General features: G+C 35.5%; 1 protein-coding gene across 4 annotated transcripts in view; it reads right to left on the reverse strand.

The window, feature by feature from the left end:
• Window positions 1–27,884, reverse strand: part of LOC117334352 (limbic system-associated membrane protein-like) — a 116,003-nt gene that overhangs the window by 28,366 nt on the left and 59,753 nt on the right. For 3 of the 4 annotated variants that reach the window (XM_033893911.1, XM_033893913.1, XM_033893914.1), the window contains exons 2-3: window positions 17,828–17,863; window positions 3,127–3,236 (exon numbers count right to left, since the gene is read on the reverse strand). In XM_033893911.1, coding sequence (XP_033749802.1) covers window positions 3,127–3,236; window positions 17,828–17,863 — 146 coding nt within the window. The remainder of the gene's footprint in view (window positions 1–3,126; window positions 3,237–17,827; window positions 17,864–27,884) is intronic. The other variant, XM_033893912.1, reaches the window with a different exon arrangement.

The following is a 27,884-nucleotide window of genomic DNA, read 5'->3' on the forward strand; positions in this document are numbered from 1 at the left end:
AACCTTGTTACAGATAGAGTATAAACCAAACCTTGTTACAGATAGAGTATAAACCAAACCTTGTTACAGATAGAGTATAACCAAACCTTGTTACAGATAGAGTATAACCAAACCTTGTTACAGATAGAGTATAAACCAAACCTTGTTACAGATAGAGTATAACCAAACCTTGTTACAGATAGAGTATAAACCAAACCTTGTTACAGATAGAGTATAACCAAACCTTGTTACAGATAGAGTATAAACCAAACCTTGTTACAGATAGAGTATAAACCAAACCTTGTTACAGATAGAGTATAAACCAAACCTTGTTATAGATAGAGTATAAACTAAACCTTGTTACAGATAGAGTATAAACCAAACCTTGTTATAGATAGAGTATAAACCAAACCTTGTTACAGATAGAGTATAACCAAACCTTGTTACAGATAGAGTATAAACCAAACCTTGTTACAGATAGAGTATAACAAACCTTGTTACAGATAGAGTATAACAAACCTTGTTACAGATAGTGTATAAACCAAACCTTGTTACAGATAGAGTATAACAAACCTTGTTACAGATAGTGTATAAACTGAACCTTGTTACAGATAGTGTATAACAAACCTTGTTACAGATAGAGTATAACAAACCTTGTTACAGATAGAGTATAACAAACATTGTTACAGATAGTGTATAAACCAAACCTTGTTACAGATAGAGTATAACAAACCTTGTTACAGATAGAGTATAAACCAAACCTTGTTACAGATAGAGTATAAACCGAACCTTGTTACAGATAGGGTATAAATCAATTGATGTTATATGCGTTTCGCATGATAATGCACAGCGAAACATCGGGTAGGTAAAAAAAAATATAATTTTGAACATTTTAAAATCATTGCTTGGACGTGTAAATATGTTGACTTTTTTTTAATAAAACGTGATAATGCTATGGAATAAAAAAACAAACAAACAAAAAAATACCCAGTTCAAATAAATCTGAGTTTTATTTTCAAAATATTACATCTTTGTTAGTGATACAACCATTCTAATATTTTAAATTTGCCCTTAATGAAAGTTCAGACTTCTGCTCAAAGAAATGGAATTAGAAATATGAAATCATCTAATTTAGAATTCAATCACATATTATCTCAATCACTCATTTAATAAATCGTTTATCTTTCAAATCATTTACGCATAATATTTTTCTAAATTCTAAATTTATTAGTATTCGTGGCGCAGTTCTCCGATACAGCGCGTAATTCCCCACTTTAGTTTCATAAAATTGTTTAATCTTTTAAAGATTTTTAGGAGGGCGGGGGGCATGATTCTTGCTAAACAAAGGTCAACGACCTAGTAATAATAATGGTTATAAATGATTATACACACACCGCCTATCGCCACATATTCGGTACTATTCGGCTGCCTTGTAAAGCGTCTTTTTAAAGCTATGTTTTTTTTATAATAATACCCATAATAGTAAACATTTATTAGGATTTCTCTACGTCAATGCATGTTCTGTCATGTGACCTGACTTAGTCAAGATCACGGGTTTGTATATCATCCGGTTGATGGGATGTTATTATTAATATTTGTTCTTCTCTATTCATTTCCAACCAGTCACCAAAATTGAATACACAAACAATTCATTTCATGATTACTGTGTAATACCGAAAACTATCTGCTGTTAAAACACCGTCGAGTAATGGAAATGACCGAACAAGCTGAGCAGTCATCCATGAGTATTTTGATGAAATAAATAAGACATGTTCAATCGAACGCGCCCCGAGATTACAGTGTCGGAACTTATTCTGGGATGCGTTCTATACAGTAATTGTTTGGTAGCTCCTTCAACCTTTCATTTGCATCGTCAAGTAACGTCAGGAAGGGTTAATCGGATTACGAGTGTGCGGAAATTCTTGTCTTATTATTTTTATGACTTTGGGCAGAGGTCATGTTTATGGACGGTAGTCATCCCGGATCCTGAACCTCTCAGCAAATGTTATTGTAAGAATATCATAAACCAAAACACCAGCAGAAAGGGCGAGAATATCAAATCATCAAATCTGCCAATTTTGAATTCATTTTGAATACCAGATGATATTTCAAAGCACGCATTATCGAATAGGCCCCGACAATAACAGGGAAGGGGACGATCGGACTATTGTCTATAGAAGAACATTTTCATGATTCGACATCATATTTGTTTTAATAGAAATAGCTACTGACTAGGCGTTATGATATTTAAGAGGTCTGCGTTACTGGTGAGGTGAAGTCTGAACACTGTTTACGGTCTTTTCCCATGCGACACTCGAATGCTTTATCGAATGAGAGTCGCCAGAAATGCAAAACATAACTTGTGCTCCATGAGTAAAAACAGACGGCTCTCTGGGTTACAACGCTTATGTCGTGCCATTTCGAAGAGCAGACGACAAAAAGCAAATGATTTTCCCGCCAGAGCCAGAATACAATTATTGAACAAAATTGACACTTATAGACTTTGTCGTCGAAAGGAAAACACTAAGACTATTAGATGATTGAATTATTACGTATGGAATTGAAGTGTAATGAAAAGAAAACACAAGGGAATCAGCGACTAGAATCCACAGTTTCGATAACATGGCGGTGTATTTCCATAAGACAACCGCCGTTTGCTGTCTGATTTCTGGTCTATCTGTCGGTCCTCCATTGTCTGTACTGTCTATCAATGTCCTAGAATGTCTCTATATAACATACAACTAAACACTAAACCGCCAAGCCTGGTCAGCACAACGCCGCCCATGTATATCAAAACAACCACATCATTGTTTCATAATAATGTACAAGCCTTTTAAACCAAGAATTACAGTAGTGATATAAAACATCACATTTGACTATAAACCCAAAAAGGAGTGTTCCTAATTTACCGAAAGAGTATCGGTATTTTATTAAGTGCTGACATCAATTTATCGCGCCATATTTCATTACATTTACATTGGTCCCGTGCTATTAATATGTCTTTGTTACGGTTGAAACTGTTAAATGATATTGTTTTAATCGACATTCAAATAATCACACCACCAATAAAAATAACAATGGATTTAACAAATGACACACATTTCCGATGTTAGATCACATGCAATTAGGGATTGTCTGTAAGTTTACCTTATGGCTGCCTAGATGTTCCACAGAACATGGTAAAATAGCAGTCTTCCCTTCCACCACTGTGATGTTGACTACAGGCACATCGAAGCTAGGTTCCGTGGCAAAAATATCTGAACAAAGAGTAAAAAATACAGTTATACATTTATTAGTTGACAGGTGTGGGAATAAGGGTATTTCACTCTTCTATGTTTATATCACCTGTCGAAAACATCCGGTGAAAAAAAGTACCGCAAAAGCCACGAGTTCCTTATCGCAACACACATATTTATGTGGTAGTACATGCGTCTTATTTCCAAGTAAGATCTGTATTTCTCTTTTTAATCAGTATTTACTAACGATGACGTAGGACAAACTTTATTGGAATTATGTTTAAAAGAAATCACTATTAAAATACAAGAAAAGCGATGCACTATAAGTTAATATCTTAAATATACAGGTACAGGGCATTCTATCTTAATTATCCAAAGGCTTATTTAGTAACTTGATACTGCTTATCAATATGGAGTTTTCCCTTGAAAAATATTGCATTCATGTCTGCTGCATTTTCGCCGTCACTGCGTTTATACAGTTATAATATTGATAGAGTAACGGCATCTATAGTCTGATAAATTCCGTTTCTGTTTGATATGGTATTGCATTAAACACTAAGCAATGAACACATTTAAAACAACGAATAAAATGAAAACTTCTTATCAAATATTTTATTTAGATTTTTTTTCATATGTAATACAAACTTTTAAATATCATTTATTATTATTCTATCATCATACTATTAAGGAATATGTTATCTCTAGAACCAGGAACTCCTACACTATAAAACACACAAATGTTTCTTAAATGGTGTTTATGTCGGTATAGAAGGATGACTAATTCAATCCTCTTTTCGGCTGATGACCTCACATCCGGTATGTCCCCTTGGTAATTCCATTAGTGATTTGAGGTAGTTTGTTTCTTTCCCTGTTTTGGCCAAAAGGTTTAACAAAATTGCATGATTTTGTCCTGTGATCGTATCATCAGCGCATTAGTGATTCTTAACGGCAAAACCCATTACAGTCGTTTAATTATGAACAATTACCTACGGGAATGTCACTTGCAATGTTCTTGTGGGATTCATCTAGCGTCAATCTTCACCTCCACAGTACAACATATTGAGTTTAGATTATAGAGTGAAATTACACCCTAAATAAGACAAACAATCAATAACACTCCGAGACGAGTTGGAAAGTATTTCTTTATTCCAAAGAATAGATGTTAGAGTGAGAGTTCAGTCCCTAAGGAAGAATGGTCGACATCTCTCTTCCTTCGTCCATCTGAATGTCTTGTTCATTTGACTGTTCAATTCAATTTCAAGAACCACGCTAGGAATAATTCAATTTCTCCCTATGGGACCCATGCGAACAAAACGCACACGAGATTAAGACGTATCATCCATTCGGAATAAAATACATTTCGGAGGCCATCTGTCTTCTTCTTGTTTTTCTAGATACTATGCGGCAGTGACAGGAAGATGAAGTGGTTGTGAACAATGCCTATTTTACCGCGGAGCATGCGTCAACGTGTTAAACATCAGAACGGAGCCGTATTTCGTGGTCATTTCTCACTGTCTGAACACTACACAATATATAGAATTGTCAACTTAATAAAATGGAGCAACCATGAAATATTATCCATAATCAGAAATGTCGTGTGAGAACGGACGGTTATTCGTTATTCAGATGCCAATTCTGGCGGTTTATCAATACAAGCAATAACTGTATAAGAAGTGCGCAGTGATGAATTCCTCAACTAATAAAGCAGGTCAGGTCCCCATGTAAAGGATATCAAAATGGTATGTTTTGAAACTGTGCTAGTCTTTTCTATTAGTTCTGTTCACCAGGTTTTAAGACGTTGATGGATTGGTAACCCGTCGTCTCTCAAAGACTACAGATTTCTTGCCAATTAACAAGCATAGGCGGAACAATTCTGTGCTTTGAATATTCACTATATTGGTTCTATACTTTAGTTACATGTATGCATATTGTATATAAAAAAAATTGCTAATGAATAAAGAGATGTTGCATTTATTGCTTCATCTCATTAGTTACTGTGATCGTTTTCATTATTAAATGTCTTCCTTCTTATAAGATAATCTCACGCCACTTCAGAAAACTAAGTAATCCATCCATTGCATTAACCAATGTTTTACACTATAATCTCCTCTCTGTTTTACTACATATGAAATGATATATTATGATAAATAAAAGAATAAAATACATGGCTATGTATATATTGACTCACTTATCCTGTGTCTATCTGTGAGATGTAACAATAAAAGGTGAAGTGTCAGTGATAAATGACATTGAGTTTGTCCAAGGTACCCATGCACTCGTACTCCCATATCAAGGTATTGTCAGCGTATAACAAACACACCTTTACTCAAACAAATATAAGAGCAGCATCGGCATTTGCTGCAACAAAAAGGTGATCAATAGTTTGTATATAAATATATTTAGATGCAAAATATACGATCTTGTACGCCCCGAGACTTTTTCTAAAGAGTCAACATTTGATCAATTCTGAAACCACTCGTCTTAAGTAGACATTTCTCTTTCGTTGGACAGACTATTATTGGGTTACTGTAGATGAAATATATCCTGACTTTGTAGCATAAATTCATACATATTTATGGACGTAGGTTCCAGTCAATTCATATCGCCCCTTAGCCTGACTCTGTGTATTAGTACGATGATGAAGTATTTTTGAAAACCTTTCACTCACGCGAGAACATTCTGTAGATCAATATCTCGTTGGGTTCTCGCGATAGCTCGAGAAATCCCAAGGAGACCGAGGGATTAGTTTTTACGCCGCAGCAGGTATAATGCCCTGAGTTGTAGCCCCTTTGGGAATCATAGCGCCGAATAAGCTGAACATGACATGGCCCTACAAGTAGTGAGACTGCTCTGCTGATAGCGAACAGTTGCTTCCATCCCCATAATTCTTCACGTCGTTGTGTTATTAGCCTAATGTGTATTCTCTGTGGCCTCAACAAAATTCGATATCTGCCCCCTTAACTTCTATGATGGCCAGCATATCATATCTATGTATCAGCTGCTCTGATGGCCGTTGTAGATAATTTGAAAGACATGCTAATAATTCAATTAATTCCGGTTCATTGAAATCGTTAACAAACAAAGTTACATCTGTAGCGGACGTTCTTAGTTAATTCATTTAGAGCTGGTTGTTTATAGATAACAAACACCTACGGTATAATAAATCAGATACCTTTGGAGAAGATATATTTCATATCATATTCTGAGGTAGACGGAATCTGGTTCATGCAAATTATTTCGAAGTACGCATAGTTTTCAACCATAATTAATTTCATTTATTGCTTAATGTTGGGTGATTATTTGTTTTCTTCGGAATCAGTTACCTCGGTTCATCTTTGTAAAAGTGTTATGTAAGCGCCCTTGAATTACGCTTTGAGTTACAGCTGTTGTCTTCTAGATTGCGTTCAAGGTTGACTGCGTCATAGTTCTTAAAGAACTGGTGATTGCTACCGAAAACACTTATAAACAAACAGCTAGGTTAATGATACATTTTTTTTAATATTCCACTACCAATACTGCATTTTTGGAGAAAGCAAATTTATTGTGTATAAAAAGATTGTAACGTGAATTGATGAGATACCAGGTAAACTAGAAATAGATAGCCGAACAAACAAGGGTAGACAACCGTATAAAATGATGATGCATAACAGTAAAGAGGGAAGCTACCATCAAAAGCTTGAGGAAATCGAAACAAGAGAACAACTAAAGCAGCCCAAGGAGACAATAAAAGGTCAAAATGATATGTATTACATAAGTTACAGTATCTAAACTTCTCAACACACAAAACTTTTTAAAAATAAGCTGGATTGTTTCGGGTATACCTTTGTTTCAATATCCTCTACTTTTCTATGGTAGATAACCCTTTTTATTTTGATATTATCACTTACCGTCCACACCTACCTTTTTGTGTTTTACATGTTTATTCGGTTGTCTAATATATTCCTGGTGTCTCATCAATTCCCACTAAATATGAGATACGATTTAATCTAAAGTACAAATCCTGTTATATATTTAAGGTACAAATGTACATTATATATAAACATCAATTGTTTTTGCATGAAACAGAAGTAATTTCGACCTAATTTATTCATGTCAAAAGTCGATGTCATTTTTGACAGCCTCGCAAAAATGTGAAATGTGTAAAGTAGTATTTGAAATATGGCTTTGTTTCATGTTTGCTCAATTGTTTTGTTTTTGCGGCTGTTTTTTCGTCGTCTCTGGACAGCCATGAAGATAGTCAGGATGAAAATACATTTCAGACAGACTCAAATTTGTCGTAAAATAATGGATAATCTAATGGAGAAAGTAAATTAGTTTCTTCTGTTCCATTTGTATGGAAATTTGCTGATTATGTGAAGGAAATGGAACCTCGAAACAACGGACATGTGGGAATATATCGCATGTCATACGAAATTTAACCCTTTGTGAATTTGAAATTGATATCCGCTCAGAACGCATGACTCGGAACCTGGGTTCTTGTGTCATATAATTCCTCTTTATACTTTAAAAATAATAATGAGCTTGTTTGCCAAATAAACGGCCCGTGCATAGTCAAACATCATACATCAATATTCCAAGAGAGATGTTAGTCGTTACCATCCCGTTTAAAAGAAACTGATATCTGTCGCCTTCACGCATAATTCTCTGCGGGATAGCTATTTCAAAATGGCCGTTGAAGATAAAATCAATTTTTGTCAGGACTATCCGAAACATTTCTTTTACAAATTTAACATAACAATAAAATCGGTTATGATTTTAAATGGACACTAAGCTAATAATGATAAGTCTATCTACTTTTTAAATACAATTGTATATCAAATATTCATTTATTGGTTAAATGATATCCCGTATATGTACGTGGTACATACTTATAAATCAATCTTTAAATCGCAATGAAATGTAAGTGATATCACCTTTAAAAAACCGGAGATAATCATATATTTCCTGAAAATGTTATTGAATTAGTGGTAATAAAGAAATACCTGTAACATTTCGATTTTTTATATTAGCTCCCGTGGTCCTATTAACCTATTTCATGTTTTCAATGATGATTTGAAGTTAACTCTGTGTCCCTAGTGATGTATAAAGCGATATTAATAGTTGACTACTAATCGTAGCTTTATTAAGTCTTCGAGTAACAAAATAACCCATATCTTAGATTTATTTTTTTAATAAAAAGATATTCAATAACAACTCAACAGGATCTATAGGGATGTTTTTGGTATCTAACGAAATTATATACAGTCGAAAGGAGAAGAAATTTATTAAAAAAAAACGGCAGTGTTGTATCATTTTAAAACGACATGCTCAAAGACTTAAAGTCTAAAAATAAAAGGAGACTTCAACTTTCTCTTTTTTAACTGATACGTCCTCAAATCTCCAAAACGTGTTACTGGATCACGAACATTAACTCATTACCGAATTATGTTGAGTATGAAAATGTAAATATAGGGTAAAGCAACCAATCTTCAGTCACAATTTATTTGCCCGTCGTCTCATATACATTTATCAGAGGATAGTTATGAGGGAAACTCTGCGACTCCTGATTCGATGCCGCCCGTAATTCTCCAGTTGTATGGGATTTTTGATCCCGTGTATTCACTTCTTGTCCGAAAAAATCCTACACATGCTCAATTGGGTTCAATGTTTGTGACATTGCAGCCATGGGGAGTGTCTCTATCGCTTCTTGCTGAACATAGTCTTACACTAGGCGGACCCTGGATGGTTCGACATTGTCATCCGTTAGGATAGGCCGATCTGCCAATGGATGGGAATCGAAATGCGGAACAAGTAGAGGTGGAAGGATCTTATTACGGTATTTTTACCCATCCAACTCTCATCGAAGACATGCAAGCGAAGCTTACAATTTAGAGAAAAACACCCTCCAAAAGAAACACCGCCACCGTCTGTCGGCTTTCACCAGATCAGTGATTATATGTAAAAGCCTTAGTATTCCATGTCCAGTGAGCGTGAGTCCATTGCAGTTTTCACTTGTTTATGTTCTAGTCAACAGAGGTCAAGGTTTGACAGGTCGTTCAGCGAAGTCGCATGTTGCTCATAAACGTCTGTTAATGGTACGCTAGCTAATGCGAACATTGACGTTCCACTGTTCTCTGAGCCTGTTGGTAGTGGTGAATGGAATTTGTCTTGTCTGTCTTCACAATAGTCTTTCATCTGTATCTGTAGCCTTCCTTAGTCGGTCAGACCTGGGACGCTCGTTGATATGGCCGGTTTGGTTTGCCATTAAAAGTGCAGTTACATGCAATCGCATATATGTCATACCACTGTGAACCATTTCAAAAACTTATCATCGTTCAGCATTTTTCAATTTTCGATATGCTTGTTTAAAATACATACAGTATGAGCACCAATACAATTAACTAGTGATACACGTGTAAACGGAGTTTTAGGTGACAAACTTGTGTTTTGTTAGAGTTGGGTTTACCGCCAACCCACAGTTTAATCCGGGTTATAGTTAAGTTTGGGGTACCAAACACAAATGGGGATACGACAAGGACTACGCCGAGGTCCATCTTTACAAAAGTAAATCAAAATGTTAATACTAAAATGTATGGTCCCTGACTTCTGATAAAGTTTTATTCAACGACGCGATTACCCTCATTGATACTATACAATCTACGAGCGTCTTGGGATACATTTTCCATTAATCTTTACATGTAATATCTTTACTTTCACATTTATTCATCACATAGATCACTCCTCTGGAAAGCTATGTATAGCGATAGTTCTCCTATGTACGAGTGTCATCATGTTTTATAGTGGTGGTTCGTCCAAGACTGTGTCAGGTATACACATATAATGTGACAAGCTGTAGCTACAGTTAGAATATTTGGATACATATCTTGATTGTATTGTTTAATGTATATTATATTTAATAACGAAAATAATGTTTCGTTTTGTTTTGTTTTTTTGTTTTCCCTTGTATTTGGTTTTGTTTTCTGCTTTTTTTCACAAGATAAGTTGAACTGTTTGCTTAATGAAATTCAGGAACGGTCATTTGACCAACAAGGCTGTGGTAGGTGTAGCCATGATTACGGAGGGCTATCTCAGTATGGTGGTTAGTATCAATCGACATGTTTAGTAATACGGAGACATTGTAAGCTATGCTGCTAACTTCATCAGAAAATCAAAAGAGTTTCCAGTTAGATTAAGTATTTCATGCTTGACTATGGCTGTTTTTAGCTATATTTTTAATATACGAGGAGTGGGAAGGTTTGCTTTAGGCTGAAGTAAAACGCTAAGGAATGATCTTTCCTCTCATAAGATACTTTCTACCACAATACCCCGTGTTATTCAACTCTCAGACCCTCAGTTAATCATTACAGCTGTTGATTAACAATCTGTTTATACCACACGTAGTATAAACTCTGTACGCATTTTAATTGGCTAACACGGTGAACTTTGACCCAAGCTGCAATTGTTATTGACGTCATCAATAATCTAATGACGTCACATCACCGGGTCCCGGACGTCACCGGTACACTTTATTTGCATACGCGAAATTATACTTGGCCACGTTTCCCTTTGATTCAAGCCGATATTATTGTGGTAGAAACAGGTCACACGACTCGAAATTGTTGGATATGGAATTTATTTCACACTCGTAAGTTATTTTTTTAAAGTTGCAAAAAACACTCGCTAAAGCTCGTGTCTTTTGTAACTTATAAAAAATAACTTATGAGTGTGAAATAAATTCCATATCCAACAACCACTCGTTGTGTAACCTCTATTTATGTAAATCTTCCGAAGGATTACTTTCGCAAACAGTATCGTTACAGCTGCTGTATCGGTGTTGCGATGGTCTGAATAAAGACTTCTTAATGTAAACGACATGTTTGTATTTGTCCAACAACGGATTGCAGATGTTTATTACTAGTTTAACTAAAGGGGATATGGCACAGGTTAATCACCAAGGAACGGTCCACGTTTCTGCGACAAATTAAAAGAATTGCTGAACATAAATCAAGGGACCGACGGAGTAGCCTTGTGCGTGACGTCATTTTCCCATGGGAACTTCTAGTCTGCGAGTACGAAACATATTTAGCTGACGCACGATTGTAGCAATAGAAAATGTCACGACTTCGGTGTCCTGGCTGATATATAAGCCGAGTAATTATTTCGTTAATCGATCATAGAAACACTAAGATTAACAAGCGCCGGGTGATGCTGATGGCTTGTCAGTGTAGGGTCATTGGTTTGGATACAAGCACATTTAATATATGTTGGGTAATAATGTCATTTTAAACCTTAATTCGGAATGTGTTTTATTTTACAATCTTGTCTTTTTTTTCATATAGCTGTAACAGCAAGGTGAGTAACAGGCTTGATATGATATATAAATGTATGGCGTGTTACGTGAAGATATACCATTCTGAATGGTGTATATAGGTTGTCCCACAATAGGTGAATGAATAGTACTGGCAGACTGGGTTTATTCATCTCTGTTATGTTTCTGTACCAGTGTATTTTGCAGAATTTTAACCAGTATGTCTGAAAATAAACCCACAATTATCTAAGAACACAATGCGAATACTAACATGTTAAGAAAACACCGGTTTAAACTAAAAATTCAAACATCAAGGAGGTAAATGATTTGAACAAATAATAACATACAATAAATTTGAAAGACAATAATATCAGTATAGATAGAATTACCCTTACTGTAAGGTATGGGTTCTCTACTTCATCATGGACACCTTCAATGTAAATCTTCGTCAAATTCAGGCAATATTACACTATACGTTCTTAAAATTAGAACCGGGTTTTGCCATTTTAAGATGTCAGTTTCTTTGCAAGAGCTTGTTTAATGTTCCCTACAGAGCCTTGATTTTTCTTAATGTGTACAACGAGAGCTGTCGGAAATGATGTTGGTTTGTCCTTGGTCTCAGGGTGGTCCATACTAGTGCAATCTGACATCGATACATTTTGCAGATCATGTCTGATGGCTTTTATTTATACTCTAGAATGACAGCAAGTATTTGGCAACAAGCTTATAGTGCCAGTTACTTTCATTTCCAGTAATCCGCTTGGTGATGTTTGGCAGGAGACTGCATATACAGAGAAAGGTCGATTTATTATACATGTACATCAAACGATGTAAAGTCTATAGATAATACGGTAACTGCTGTTTTAAAACCATTATTCAAATTCGTCAATTACGACTGAATTGGGAATACATAGCGAAATATCACATGAATATACGCATTTCATACTACGTGACAACATAATATAAAGTATTATGAAAACTACGATTAACACACTGACAAAATTAGCATCCGTTACAGCCTTATTTGAACAGTACTTTCTTCCATAAATTGTTCCGTGTGTCTCAGAGAGAAGACTTACTTGACTTGCAGGATATTAAACCTCCATGACGAAGAAACAACTATCAAGTCAACAATGTCAAACTTCAAACAACAATCACCTGATACTTCACACAGTGACGCTTTTCTTTGTTCCTGTTGTTTGGTGTTTCCCTCTCCTTGTTTTGTTGCTGTCTGTTCCGGTTATTTTGGTGTTTCCCTCTTTTCTTTTCTTTTTAAAGTTCCTATTGTTTTTGTGTTTTCCTGTTCCTGTTGTTTTGGTAACTTACCCTTCCTGTTGTTTGGTGTCTTACTGTCGCCGTTGTTTTAGTGTTCCTCCCAATTGTTTTAATTTGTTTCTGTTGTTTAGGTGTTTTCTTGTTCTTATTCTTTGAGTCTACCTGTACCTGTTGTTTTGGTGATTTTATCTTCCAGTAGTGTTGTTGTTTCCTTCTCCCTGTTTTGATAATTGCCTGTTCCTGTTGTTTTTGTAATTTGTTCTTCCTGTTCTTGCTTTGTCTTCGAGTTCCTACTGTTGTTTTCATGATTCGTTTTGGATGTTTCGCTACTTATTGTGTTATTTCTTTCCGGTACCTGTTATTTTGTGAAGTTTAGTTCCCATGGTTTTTCGTGAATTTCTGTTCCTGTTGTGTTGGTGATTTCCTGTTCCTGTTCCTGTTGTGTTGGTGATTTCCTGTTCCTGTTCCTGTTGTGTTGGTGATTTCCTGTTCCTGTTCCTGTTATGTTAGTGATTTTCTGTTCCTGTTATGTTGGTGAATTTCTGTTCTTGTTGTGTTGGTGATTTTCTGTTCCTGTTGTGTTAGTGATTTTCTGTTCCTGTTTTGTTGGTGAATTTCTGTTCCTGTTATGTTGGTGAATTTCTGTTCCTGTTATGTAAGTGATTTTCTGTTCTTGTTGTGTTGGTGATTTTCTGTTCCTGTTTTGTTGGTGATTTTCTCTTTCTGTATTTTCTCTATCGTCTTTCATTAAGGTTGTTACGATATTTCTACGGGCGCTTTCCTGTTTATTTTGGTGTTTTCATATCTCTTTTTAGGAAATGCTCGTTCCCTGTTGATTTGGTAAATTGATGTTCCTGCTGTATCTATGTCCTTCCTCTTTCTAATGTTTTGGTACTTTTCGGTCCCGTACTGTAATGGTATTTTCATGATCCTGTTGTTTGAGGAAGTTACCGCTTCATATTACAACTGTGTGTGACTCTTACTGCCCTCATACATATCCTTCTTCTAAATAAAAGACTTATTTTGTTCGATTATAAAAGAATGGTTGCAAATTATTCCGGCAAGATTGGAAAGCTTCTTCAGAGGAGAGGATTTAATTATTCATCACAGAACTTAATCATCCTGATCAGATGTATTACTACCCCAGTAGCTTCTTAAGCTGTCTGGTATATACTGGTTTCACGGTCCAGGAAACATTCAACTCCATCTTGTTTGCAAATTTAACCTGTAATCATCTTGGTCTATTCGGTCCATACTTTAGCTTTGCTGCTACAGTGCACATATTCATCAGGCAATTGTGAAACAAGAGTGTATAGAGTTAAAAAATCAATTAAACCCTTATGAATCTATTATCAAAAATGTTCTTCTACTAGCCTTAAGGTATATGCAGATACCGGATTTTGTCCAATATTTAACACACTTCAAAGGAAAAAGGACCGCCGTCTTTGTTTTCTTTCACAAAGCTCGAGTAACGTTAGCATCATTAACGGGGTTCTTTGTCTAATACAAACGATGGTCCGAATGCATATATGTTCAAACTACAATTTAATATCATAAAGAATATGCTAACGTAAATTTTAGGTAGTTACCAGGGCAAACAATTTGTTTTTAAATCCTTCTATTCTGTGTAATACGAGGTAGCAAGTAAATAAAATAAAAAATAAAAAAAAAATTAAAATGTTGGAATCTATATTGATTGTCAATGCACCGCGATAAGGAATAACGCCTTCTTCATTCGTCTTCATATTTAAGTCATGATGTCAGTAACACAAATAGATGTCAGTGGTGATAGTTAGCGTGTGAAAACTAACAGTATCATTCACGTTTAGAGCGGTATCAGCATCAAATTATAATAAAATGTTTATATCATTATAAATTCAACATTTCGCTTTAATAAAGCTCAAAATTGTAAAACGAATAACAGGGAAGGTTCGTTAAAACCAACTGGGTCTAAATAAATGACTCTAAAAGTTACTCTGATAAAAATCCGTACGCCATGCCATAATGGCAGATACATCCGAATTATCATGAAAAATGGACCATGCTATACAGTTAATCCCTATGGATATAACGTAAATCAATGACAGATATCTAAATTGAATTTCATACTGATCAAATGGATATAGCCAAAAAGATAATCTATACCTAATAAACTGTATCTAAACAGTCCCAAATTACCTTTATTCCTAGACATGCTGACCCCGTTTAATCTTATGTCTAAAATCAGAAGCATATAGGATGCCCAAATTTAGCCGAACACAAATCCTTTGTTTGCTGTTTTAGCTAGGTCTAGGCTCTTACAAACTTGAGGTGGCCTAAGTGGTCAATACTGTTGCTTCGTGGATAATCATTAACCAGAGTTTGTCTGACTTTTTTTCTGCCTGGAAATAGCCCCTTTCATGTAAGATTAGTTGTAGTTTTGAATGGCTCTTGCATGACGTAAAGAAAATTATCAGTTGCCAAACCCAGCACCTGATCGATCCGACTCCATTCTTTGGCTTATCATACCAGCGTTCCGTTTTCTGAAAAAAAATCTTATCATGAATTTTGAAACCACCCGTCAAAGAAATTAGCCGTTTTCTTCTATGGATATCTATGAAAACCTATTATACGGAGACGCAAGAACAGTGTAGCATGCCTAGATAAGCGCAAGAGTCGAGACGCTCGGTTTTCTCCTGTCATGAAACACAACGGTTAGAGTCCAATCAGAGTCAACGTGTCCATTACCACATCAGAGCTCACGATAATACGGCCAGCCGTCTTTAAAACGAGAGTGAATACACTCCCTGCATAGAGCGGTCGCTGTCTGGGTCACCACAAGGCTTCTTTATATCGTTCAGTACATACTGTATCCTGTGTACAGCGGTCAATTTGCACATAACAATACGGCGTCAACGTTGAAATGATTTTCCCGGTTTTCGTTAGATAGTTTGGAATCTTATACAGAGTAAAGCCAAAGTTGTCGTTATGTAGAAGCCAAGTCAATAGACAGTGTTGATCCTCAATCCAGATATACCTTTGGTTTGGACGTAAATCAAAATTACCATAATAAATCTAAACAAAAAAATCGACAACATACCTACCAAAACCCTGTGCTTGAAAGGAAATATCTGAATGCCAAAACATTGCTTTATAGCACGACGCTGTTATTGAACGGTAGATTCGACAACACACATCCAAGTAAAAAAATACTGCAGAATTTAAAGATATTTCTTAATGATTTCATTTTCAAACAATGAAAATGACAGGAAAAGTAGAAATTATGAACCTGAAAAGAATAAAAGTGATGCTGCGTAGTTAGTTGAATGATCAATGATGCCGAACAAATACGATATCCACATAATATGTTATTGACCATGCGAAAATATCAACTTACCCGTCGGGTCAAATTTACCCCAGAAGGGATTTTATCGACCCGTAATAATTGAAAAAGCCAAGACTAGATTTGACATGATTTGATGAAATTGAAATGTCAAGGAGAAGAACAAATGGAACGCATCATGACAAAAAAATATCAAAGATATAACGAGTGAATGCCAATGTTTTCGCAATAAACTACATGCAATACTTTATGGTCAGAAAAAGCTATGACCGTCTAAAGAACGTGTAGATAATCGTGAAGACATGCATGTCAAGGAATGTTGACATCAGAGTAAAGTTTAACAGTAATGAACTTTATAACACTTTTCTGGTAAAATCGCTGTAAAAAATTGACAAACACGCATCAACTCTGCTCATGCAACATTAACACATACGCATGAATATCAATATGAATCTGTGCAAGTTGTTGAACGTGTACGCATGCGCATCGCAGCATTCATATGCGCCATCGCACCATCTGATTAGTGTTAACAATTTCCTTTGTTGATGATACTTAATTTTATATTAACGGAAATTAGGTTAAGGATTTTCTTAACTCAAAATTTCAAAATCACTTGCAGTATCATCAAGAACGGAAACAAGCATGCGCGCACTGCACATTTCATAGCAATGCATTTACTTACATCATGTGCCTATCAGTATCACCTATTTATTCGAGGTAGTAACAGGATGTAGGTCTGTAAGCAGCATTGACAAGTGGGTGTTTATATAAATCAATATATAACACACAGGTGACAATATTTCAATTAGAACTGGAATTATTGACCCACGTGTCAAGCCCCGTCCTTTTAATGCCAGTCCGCCCACAGTTTTTGCTATTTTCACTCCTCCTTAATCAAGTTATGTTCCTCCTAACAACTGTCTACAGTCACGTAATTACTATTTTGTATGACATACACAGTCTCAAGTATCAGTCCATCCCTAGTTTTGTCAACACTCTCGCTTGTTGTCATTACGTGAAACCTTCACCCCTTTAGTGTCATTAGATTATATACATCTCTTACAACTTTTTTTTTACGTTTGGCAAGAGCTGATTTATCTAGATAGACTATGCATGTACGAATGTCACATCAAGTCTATATGTTAAATATCCCTTACTCAGTCGAAAACAAGAATCTAATATATTTGATATATTTGTGACACGAATTCTTCTCTGTGTGTCAAATTACCCACAAGTTACTACTACTTTGCATGTGTAGTGTCCCTCCTGCCAACCCGCCTAAATATCAACTCTATTCTATGGCATGCCTCGTCCTCTACTACCAGTCTAAACAACACGCAAAATACATGTAAGGTGCGCTGTAATTTAAAGGGAAAATGTGATTAAGAAAAAATCGCATCGCAGTGCATTGATCCGATTCCAGCGCTGCTGGTCAAATCGTGCGCATGTGTGACATAATGCGTGTCACTTTAAACGTCACCTGCATGTCACAGATCGGGTTTTCACGTCCAATTGATTACGTCATCAATTTGACCTCGATTTTCTCTTTCAAAGGTTGGAATATGATTTACACCCTGATTGTTTGTGTCTTTTAATATTTTGGTTTTATTTTTAATAAAACGTAAATACATTCGAATGACGTCATATATTGCATATAATTGCCTCATTAGTGACATGCACGTGACGAAGTATCGCCTGCTGATAGTCTTCCTCTGCTCGAGATTATACCTTTTTGATCGGGAATGGGCTGCGCGGCGCTGCATTCTGCAATGGAGAACATCGCATGGTGTTATTTTAGATAAATAACTTGTGTACTTAAGACCACAGAGTATACCTATATACGTAAGCACGTTCTGAGAAAACATGAACACTCTGAAAGTAAGGAAAATATTTATGAGAGCAATTTAATCATGTTTGGGCGGAATTACTTGGTCTACAGAAAAGACCCTTTGCGTGCAGGGCCAAAATGACTGATTAGACACCGTCTTGGAACGACGCTTTTTAAAATAGGAAGTCTCTCCAAAAGTCCAGGAAGTAGATTGATTTTGGAGGGAAATTATCTGGAAGGATCACTGGAAGCAGAAAGGAGTTCATAAGGTTAAGCACAGCTTCGAGTCTGCGGAAGCGCGAACGAGCTTTGCTAAGAAAGATATTTTAAGGTAGACGGAGCCACAGAACACAGGAATAGATCCCACAGTACATTTGTAAACCATAACACTGTCGTAACCAAGAATGACATTCTCAGCATTTCCCTGAGTGCATTTTACATTCATAATAAACCAGATTTATTGTATATATAATACTATAATACTATGATTAAAATTCGTCATGTTCGCAATAGGTCCTCAATGCCCTGAAATAAAGAAGATAATCGTTATGCTTATTTCAACACACGCTGCGCTCTATATCACACATGCAATATTAAAATGGTAATCGCTTCAAATTGTCGCTAGTACTACATGCAACAAACTTTGCGCGCACACGTCAACATTTCTAATACTCGCAGTAGCCTTATACAAATGTATATGCTTCTTGAACGCCGCACACTATTAGCTCGTTAGTACATGTAAAAGTCATGTTAATAAAAGCGCATTCATCGCCATGTTGTTAGTATGTATCAGCACATCTATATGGTAAACTCAGATGATAATAAGAAGATTACTAATTGGCAAAAAAATCACTAATTGACGTTGTTTCAATGCTATGCTGACATATTCAAAAGATTAGTTATTAAATATTATATATTCAGATTATGTCCATAGAATAATTAAACGCAATGTACAGCCGTCCGGATTCGTTCATTAGAAACAGAAAGAATCAGCATACAAAATATGAAATGAACATCTCGACCAATTTTATTACTCTATGTACGTGTACATTGTACATGGTCAGAACAAACTGGCATTTCGTCAAGTGGTTTTCTTATTGCAATCAGTGTTATTGATGAGTATACTTAAAATTTAGGTACAAGGTAATAATGTTAAAATTCTCCACAAAATGTGTTTTGATATAGGACTGTTTGACAATCACAAAATAAGCAGACCAGTATATATCGGTGTAAAGAACATTCAGTACCAGGGGCACACGACCAATGCTATACAGATATAACTGCCTAATATTACGCGTGTACTTTCCAACATGGGTCGTGATATACTGTATCAAACTATTAATAGTGTAAGCTTCGTGTTCATTGCTACAGAGGACCAACTACACAAAATCAGCGAAATTACAACCGCAGAGTAAGTTGATTTGTACCTTCAGGTTAGGGAGGGAGGAGAGGTGGTGGGGAGGGTCGTTTGTGTGATAGCAGTTCCGAGTCTGGAAGTGGGGATATACATAATAGATAAGAGAGACGTTGTCTTCCAGGAATTACCCCATGCCATATTTGCCACAGTAAGTTCAACGTCTGCGAAGGTACAATATTTAGAAGATTAAACTTCAAATTTCACCACATACACTCTTCAGCCAACAGCATGCGAATTAAGCACATGACACTGATTTTTGTTTTAAATCTATGTTTTGTTACCTTGAAACAGTTCCCAAATCCTCAATCTTGGAGCTGTCAAACGTAGACAAATTACGCCAAATGCTGACACAGTGGTATAATTCGGTCAATACAGGCGGTTTTACTAAAGTTATCGGGAAAGGTTTATTGATGACTCAATGATATCTTTAAAGGACAGTATATACATTACAGTTTGTCAAACATGTTAAACCCTTGTACAATCACACACGTATGATTCAGAATGTTTGTTCGTGTTGTAATACAGATGTAAGTTTTTTCTTTGCGTATTTCAGACGTAATCTTAACCTCGCTATAAAATAGCATGCGATTGCATAATTACATTACAACACAAGAGCAACGCACGATTTCATCTATGTATGTAAACTCTATTAACAATGCATGTTTTATATACAAGAATTCAGTGTTTGCTATAGTTTCTAATAACTCTAGGAGTGACACCTTGTTTTATATCGATTTCTCACATGGGGTTTATGAGCGAAATTTATTTGTCGACATTCATAGTCTTCAGCATTTACAGTCTATTTAGCAATGTGTAAATATGAAGAAATTAACAATACTTTCATAATATTCTTACAGCTATCACTTACGTCCTGTTTTAAGTGAAAATAATATTAGAATAATTTACTAACAAATAGAGATACATTAAATTGAGTGCAGGCCCCGAAAGATGAATTAATACTTTTGAAACTACAAACAAATGAAGCTTCCATTTGTAATACTGAACCTTTTTCGGGTGATAGCTTATTCAAATTCGATTAACTAGTGATATCATGTATCGTAACACCTGCGAACCTCATCACTGTTATCAACTGATGTACTTAAGAGATTTTGTACGACTCGTAAATATCTCCTCTACCGTTAAAGAAACTGTAAAGGGAGCATATAGAAGGGATGAAGGACGTTTTGATACCGGAATAAATTTAAGTACCATCAGCTAGAGTTTCTATTTTAGAACGGAATTGGTAGTTGATTATTATACTATTGCATTGGAGTAAGATATACACTAGCTCCGCCACGACCAACACCGGATGGGACATAAACATGATATACTCTCCTCACCGAGTTCAGAGTCGATTAGGTACATATACACTTTGTATTATATATATATATCTTCATATTGTGAATTTTTTCGGGTTTTATTTTTTCAAACATAGGGACATAAGACGGCTCGTGCTGCTTACAGTAGGATTGTGACTAAGTGACTTGCAACGTATCTTTCAACACACTAACAATATTCTTCACGATGTAATAAGTCTATTTAATTTTTGATACGTCGTAGGCAAATGCGACGTATGTGAGGACCGATTCTTTAAATACAAAAACGATTTTGATATTGAATGAACTTGTTTGCACTGCTATGCTCAGGCCCTTTCCTTTTATTTGACAATACCTCTGTATTTGTTTGTTTGTTTGTTGTTTTTTTTCACAGTAAAATATTTTGTATCTCTCTTTGTCCTATTATGCCTATTGACTATCAAGTATCGGCAACGTTTGGTAGGTACTGATGTCGTATGTTGCATTCTTCGTCGGCTTATTTCACAGAACTTAAATTCGTAAAATAATTCATAAAGATGAAACACGATCAAAACTTGTATAACCCTTAGGTAAAACATGGTAAACACGGTTCACCTGCTATTGTTAAGGCAGTTGATTGGCGATAGATTGTACATAATGCAGATGGTCGAATAACAGGAGTAGGACAACAATAGACTTGTCAATTTACGACTAAAGAACAAGACAGATAAAACGTCACCTTAAAGAAATTAACCAAAAAACCGAGGTCACATTCCTATAGAATGGCATTACAGTAATACGATACACCTTCAAACACATATCCGTGGCTTTAAGGCTCAAATACAATCTAGATGGGGAAAACAGTACTCAAAGAGGACAAAAGATTTATTTAACACATGGTCACGACCTAACTTAGAGATGTACTTACATGTACGAGGGTAGAATTATTTAACAATTTAAATATATGATCTATTACCAAAAGTACATGTATGTATTCATATGAGTGTAAATCTCTCGAAGGTAGATAATATTTCCTGTAATGTTTTTCTTCTATTGGAGCAATTGTATGCACATATGGAAACCATCAATGATTACTCACTTTAATTACATCTGATATTTCTACATCTGTCTATCAAGTATACATTTTATTTTGGCAAACATTTACAAAATAACCCAAGATGCCGAGAAACAATGCGGATGTAAATGTATACGGAAACAGCAAAGGATACCGACATAATCGGAAATCATTGTTCAAAAACAGAATCGATTAAAAGAGGCCAAAATATAGACAAAAGATATATTTGCATAGAGACTCTTGACAAAAGTTTCTACGGACATGAAATGCACTTTCATTTCTTGTTGACAATATTTAAGGTATTATCAGAATCATTAAAGAATTGTTTAAGACGCGGCTTAGGAGTAATGTTATCTTTGTAAGATACATTGCATTACTTTGGGTGTGTTAAATTGTAATGTCCTTTTAGTAGCCATGACGTCATAGCAGAGCAATTATTCTCAATTGCAATGTACTAAATTTTTAAAGCACCAGAGAGCAGAAAACACAGATATACAGAATCAAGTTAAAATAAACATCAACATTTTCCAGCTATGTCAAAGGAAAGCAATACATAGGAGTATAGGAAAATAGTATATCTCTTAAAGTTTAAACTTCACTGGAACAATCAACCTGATTTGATTTTGTGTTTCACGTCTTGAAGCCCGTGTTGGGAAAATGAGTTATAGAATGCTCGCCTGTCTATATGTATGCTTGCGAGGTTGGCCATAAAACAGTCTTCAATGTCGTAAACCTGCCACAGTCTGATGCGGGGGCTTTTTCTGTAATGTAATATGCAGCTCGTTCTGCGGAATCCCGTCGATAACAATGGCTGAACGAAGCAGACTTTCTGCGTCCGTATTTATGACGTGTGAATGGAACCTTACTTGCAGATTTCCTCTGTCATACTTGCGTCGGTTTACGGGTGGTTTTGATCAGTTTTACGACTTACGCTTCCAACAAGCCAGTAGACACTATAAATAATACAAGCGAACGATGATATATTCAAAGAATGGTGTTTGACATCCCTCATATATTTTACCTATCCTCATATACTTGGCAGCAACTGGTGCTGCTCTAGCTACCGGCGTGACGGGCTCATGCTATTTTCATCACAGTAAACACATCATTTTAAATAAACATAAACACTGGTTGACGAGCGCGAGCTTTGTATGCTTTGCCCAGAGTCACGGATACGGCCTAAGTAACGTGTGGCCTGCCGTCAACATAGTTTTCAGTCCTGTCAATATAACTTAAGGTGGTTAGTTCGGATAGTAGAGAGGCCATTATACGTCACGACACAGCATATATTACATGACTTTTGTTCGATTCCTCCTCAAAAGACCAATTAAAAAAAGTCATTTAGAATTTCTGACTTTAAAAACAGCACTGCGACACAGAATATTTTTACATGTAAACCACATACATCGCAGTACAGATTTCATATTAAGGTTTTCACGGCAATTACTAATTGAATAAATTATATATATATTATATAACATATGGATTACCTATCTAGTCTCAACGTTTGTATCCTATGATGTTGTTTATACGTACACTATTTACCTTGACCAGGACTCCTGTCCTGTTACCAACCAGGTTACTTCTTGCTGAGCGTAATCGAGCTACAAACAAAGTTGTTAAATAAAAACGTACTTATATATTTGTTGATTAACTGTTGTTGTTAATTTGCTAAGTAAACAATGCAGCTATTGTTGCACTTGCACATTACCTGTCAAATATAGACTGCAGCGATTCATGGAGTCTAAGTTTGTACCAACGACACAAAAGATATGAGAACTTTCAATACAAATTGTTAGATATAATTCAGGCAAAAATGAACTTAACTGCATCATACAACTGTTTCGCATTTCCTCGACTCGTCATAAATGCTAAGGACATACAGTGGTGAAACTTAAATGGCAAAAGAAAAACCTCAATACAGGTCGGGAAAACTAGGAGGAATCTTAATGTTCACCCTAAATATGTTCGTTATTTCAATGTAATATAGGCACATTCACTCAAATACAGGCTTATCAATCCACCGTTGGAGGGCACATCTCTTTATTTAGGTAATCATACTGTTAAATTGAGGAATATATAGGCATGACTGATGTATGACCCCAGAAAGGTCTACTCAGTTAGCTAATGTTCTTCATCAAGGTTAAGATAAGTGTGATAGCTAGGTATTAAAATGACATCATGGATATAAAGGGTTAGTAAAACTATTTTGACATTCTTAAAACAATAGATTTCTAAATCTACCTTCTTTACCTCATTCGTAACAATTGCAACATGCAAACCTGCCACGTGTCGCTTTGCTTGCCACTCCCCATCCATCATATGATGGATGGAATTGTATAAGAATTGGAAACTTCATTAGAAAATTATTTCCAAGAACAGAAGAGGTTAAACATCGAGATTTGTTCGTTTTTGTGTGTCTAAACTGTTGGGTATTGATGGCTTGCATTGTATTGTTTTTAATATTGATAGTTTAAAGATATCGCATTACATCATGTTCTCATCAGATTTCAAATATTTATCGTATACTATTGATACTCGTAATATTCGAGCAAATATTTGTTTGTGTATGTATTGTTTTCATTCCAATTCCAATATGAAATATAATGTATATATTCTTTTAGAGTAAGGTGATAAAATATCACATAGAATTGATTTGTTTATATAACGGGCACTTTGAAAAAAAAGTGCAATATCTACATCAATATATAATGATAGAGGCTATCAGAAAAATGCTACTCCTCTATGCTACTTTATATGGTAGACACCTAGATTGTTTATTTAGCCATCAGTGTCGCGACAGGCACGAGACGACCTCGGATGCTATCTGTATGTATGAGGTTTTAAATCAATCAGCTGCATGGTATATATAATGTATAATATATGTAGTTGTGCGTGTATACCCCTATATGGCGCGCCTTGCTAGATCTGGCGTGACTAAAAAACTTTGATACCATCATTTGATGTTGTTTAAAAATTCTAGATACCAAAATCTTTACATTTGATAACAGTTTATTTTATATTTGAATGCTAACCATGTTCTGTTTCAGGGGAAACAACTCTAAACAAGTCTGATAGTCGCAAGTGTTCTTTAATACTTCATATTAGACGTTAGTAGTTTTTTTTACAATACTAAGTTACGATAATATTAATAATAGTTAAAACTTCACTCACACGTGTGACTTGGTCAATACGTTACTCATGTGATATAGTTCCTGTTAATGACACTGAAACAAGAACAGTTAGGACCTCGTCTTCATTTACAAAGAATAACAACACACAGTTTCATGTTGGCGATAAGTGATCGACCAGAACATGATGCAAGACGTTTGCCCAGTGATATATAATTAAAGTAGGGTGATAAATAGCATTTCCGCCTAATAGCCCAGCTCAAATCGCTAGCACTGACGATTCCGCCGTAAAAGTAGCTCCTAATAACGGGGTGATATTACTCAGAGAAAGAAAGCTGAAAAATGTCAGCCTGAGTTCACACAACAATTACACGTGTAATCACTTATCAGTTATACATGTGCGTTATTTATAAATCATTTCATTGTGACGTCTAAAATGTCAGGTATAGAACTTAACATAAATCATCAATATTTCTTTTCTCGCAATGTATTGGTTACATAGCTTTTTCCTTAAAGGCCAGTCCAAAGATAGTTTTGTTTGTATGGCTTCAGCAATCTACAGCGAAGATCTATACTTGTCATTTATATTCATTATAGACAAAATAGAAGTATCGTGAAATGGGCAAATCTGACGCAAATGTATGATTAAAACATTTAAATTGCTGATATCAAAAAGTTATTTTTATGTTTTGAAATACTAAAAGATGAACTTCATTTATTTAGTAGCAATGATGAAAAAACCTGCATGTCGGCTTTGTACGGAATAACCTCGTATCACTGAGCGATGATTACCAATAATGAGCTGTCACAGGAGAGAAATATATTCATTTTTTCCATAATCTTCGGAGAAAATGCCTCTTTAATATATCCATTTTGATTTTATGGTACTAAACGTCTTCGCAACAGCAAGGATCATATAAAGACGGGTAACAGCATAAAAAATATTCAGATAGAAAGAACACGGATTGAAACTTCAGTTCTATAAACAAAAACTTGAGAACACATTGAATCCATGTCTACGGTTTTTACACGTAACAGTTTCCATTATAACAACTTCTTTGACATTTAACCAAGCAATGTTTCGAGATATGCATGGTGATGAAGGTCATGGCTAAGATTTGTGGTCGAATTTGATAATAGGCTCAATTGAATCATTTAATGTCCTGATGCGATATGAAGTCGGACGTGTTTGATGCTTGTTGATATGCCCAATAGTTCCATTGTCATCACCCCAGTTCTCTTTTTCTGACTGTGACTTAACCCAGATTTGAGCTAGATTTGTACGGCGGATGACATCAGTGAAGAAGAAGCTCTTTCAGAAAACCTGGTCTTTCTTCCTTGCACTTTGTCAAGGGTCCCCATACAAATGTGTATTTTCGTTAATATTTCGCCCTCTCTTTATCGATTTTGAGTTGGAATTATGACTACATTATTAAGTCTGTATTGTTTTTCTTCCATAGAGTATGGAACAAGAGAGTCGCTTGATAAAGCAGTGTAGTGGTGACTCCAGTCGTTACAATTGAGCAAATGCTACATTACTTTATATAAGTGACCTTTACACGTCCTGGGAGACAGTTAATAGAAAAAAGCATTGTCTATGTATTACTTGCACGGGACACGATAAGACTTCGATGCTGGGCAGTTATATTAGTGATAAAGCGCACATCAGGGACATGATTGGTCTTGTTGTCTCTTGTGGCTAAGATTAAAATAATTTGCTGGAATCAAACATTTGAAACAGAAATAAAACTAAACAAATGTTATATTCGTTGGAAGATAAGATATAGAGAAGCATTGTAGAATTATACTGTTGGGGCACTAATGCCTTGCAATAATTCGAGTATTACAATGTATCGGGACAGATCTCTACCATTTAACCTTTAACTTGACAAATACGATATGATTATTTGATTTAGGAATAAAAAGGCAAAATGTAGTTATTACTACGAAATAATTGTATATTTTTGCTATGTGTATTTTGTATTACAGAGTCATCTGCCTCTGTGACGTCATCGGTGTTTTTCCGCGTGTGAGACACTATACAGGAGACTCATGTAGAATTCGGTCAATGGTCAGTATGTGACGGAAGGGTTTTAGCTCTGTAAATGTTAGATGTTCCGATGTTGGTATCTCGGTACTATTATATCCATCCATGACCGATTCCCCTCTCAAGCAGTGTCTTTTAAGTTCCACAATACAAGTGCCAGTGGAATGTTTGTACGAATATATTTACTAGTTGTATATTTGTGTTAATATACCATAATCTAAACTAGATTAATGTAAAACTTGACAATGCACCTGGATGGAGATTAATTGTAAAGTTTTACATAAACCTTACAATATAAATATCATTAACGAACAAAATCCAACAGAACTTAATGATTAGAATACCGGTGCATCGGATGATAATAAATATACTAGTAACGAAATAGTTTCCTTTTAATTTCGGAATGGAATCCTCTTCGATTATGCATGTAATAGCTAAGCAAGTGTTCTGTTGTCGAGCTTTATCTGTATCATACAAGTATATTATACATTGGTTGCAGGGAAACCTAATTAGAAATGATGTTTTGACCTCAATATTGCATCAGCTCCTAGTAAACGATAGTGAGGTAGTGTATGCATTTCTAATGCAATAAATAAGAGAGTTGTATCGACTGAGAAAGGCTAGACACTCTCACTAACAGGGCTATTAGTGGCGTGTAATTGTAGCTCGTAGAACAGATATTGGAACAGCATACTAACTGGTCACGATAGTTGGAGGCGGCATTAGGCATGATAATAAAGTTTTGTTGGAAGTGCAATGCCGCATACAGATACGCATGACAAATCTTCAGTGCATGATTTGTGGGTCAAGTCATACTCTGTGTCTTTGTTGATTTCTTATAAGTATAGCTTCCTTGCTACGCTAAGTAGATGCAGGCTAGAACTGGTAGTTCATTTCCCTAACAGCTTAGGGAGACGCATCTGTGTCGCTGTATAATCCTGACAAAGGCAAATAACAACACTTTAATTTCAGGAATTAGGTATTGCACTTTA

This window comes from Pecten maximus, chromosome 9, assembly GCF_902652985.1.
Source record: "Pecten maximus chromosome 9, xPecMax1.1, whole genome shotgun sequence".
Taxonomy (NCBI): domain Eukaryota; kingdom Metazoa; phylum Mollusca; class Bivalvia; order Pectinida; family Pectinidae; genus Pecten; species Pecten maximus.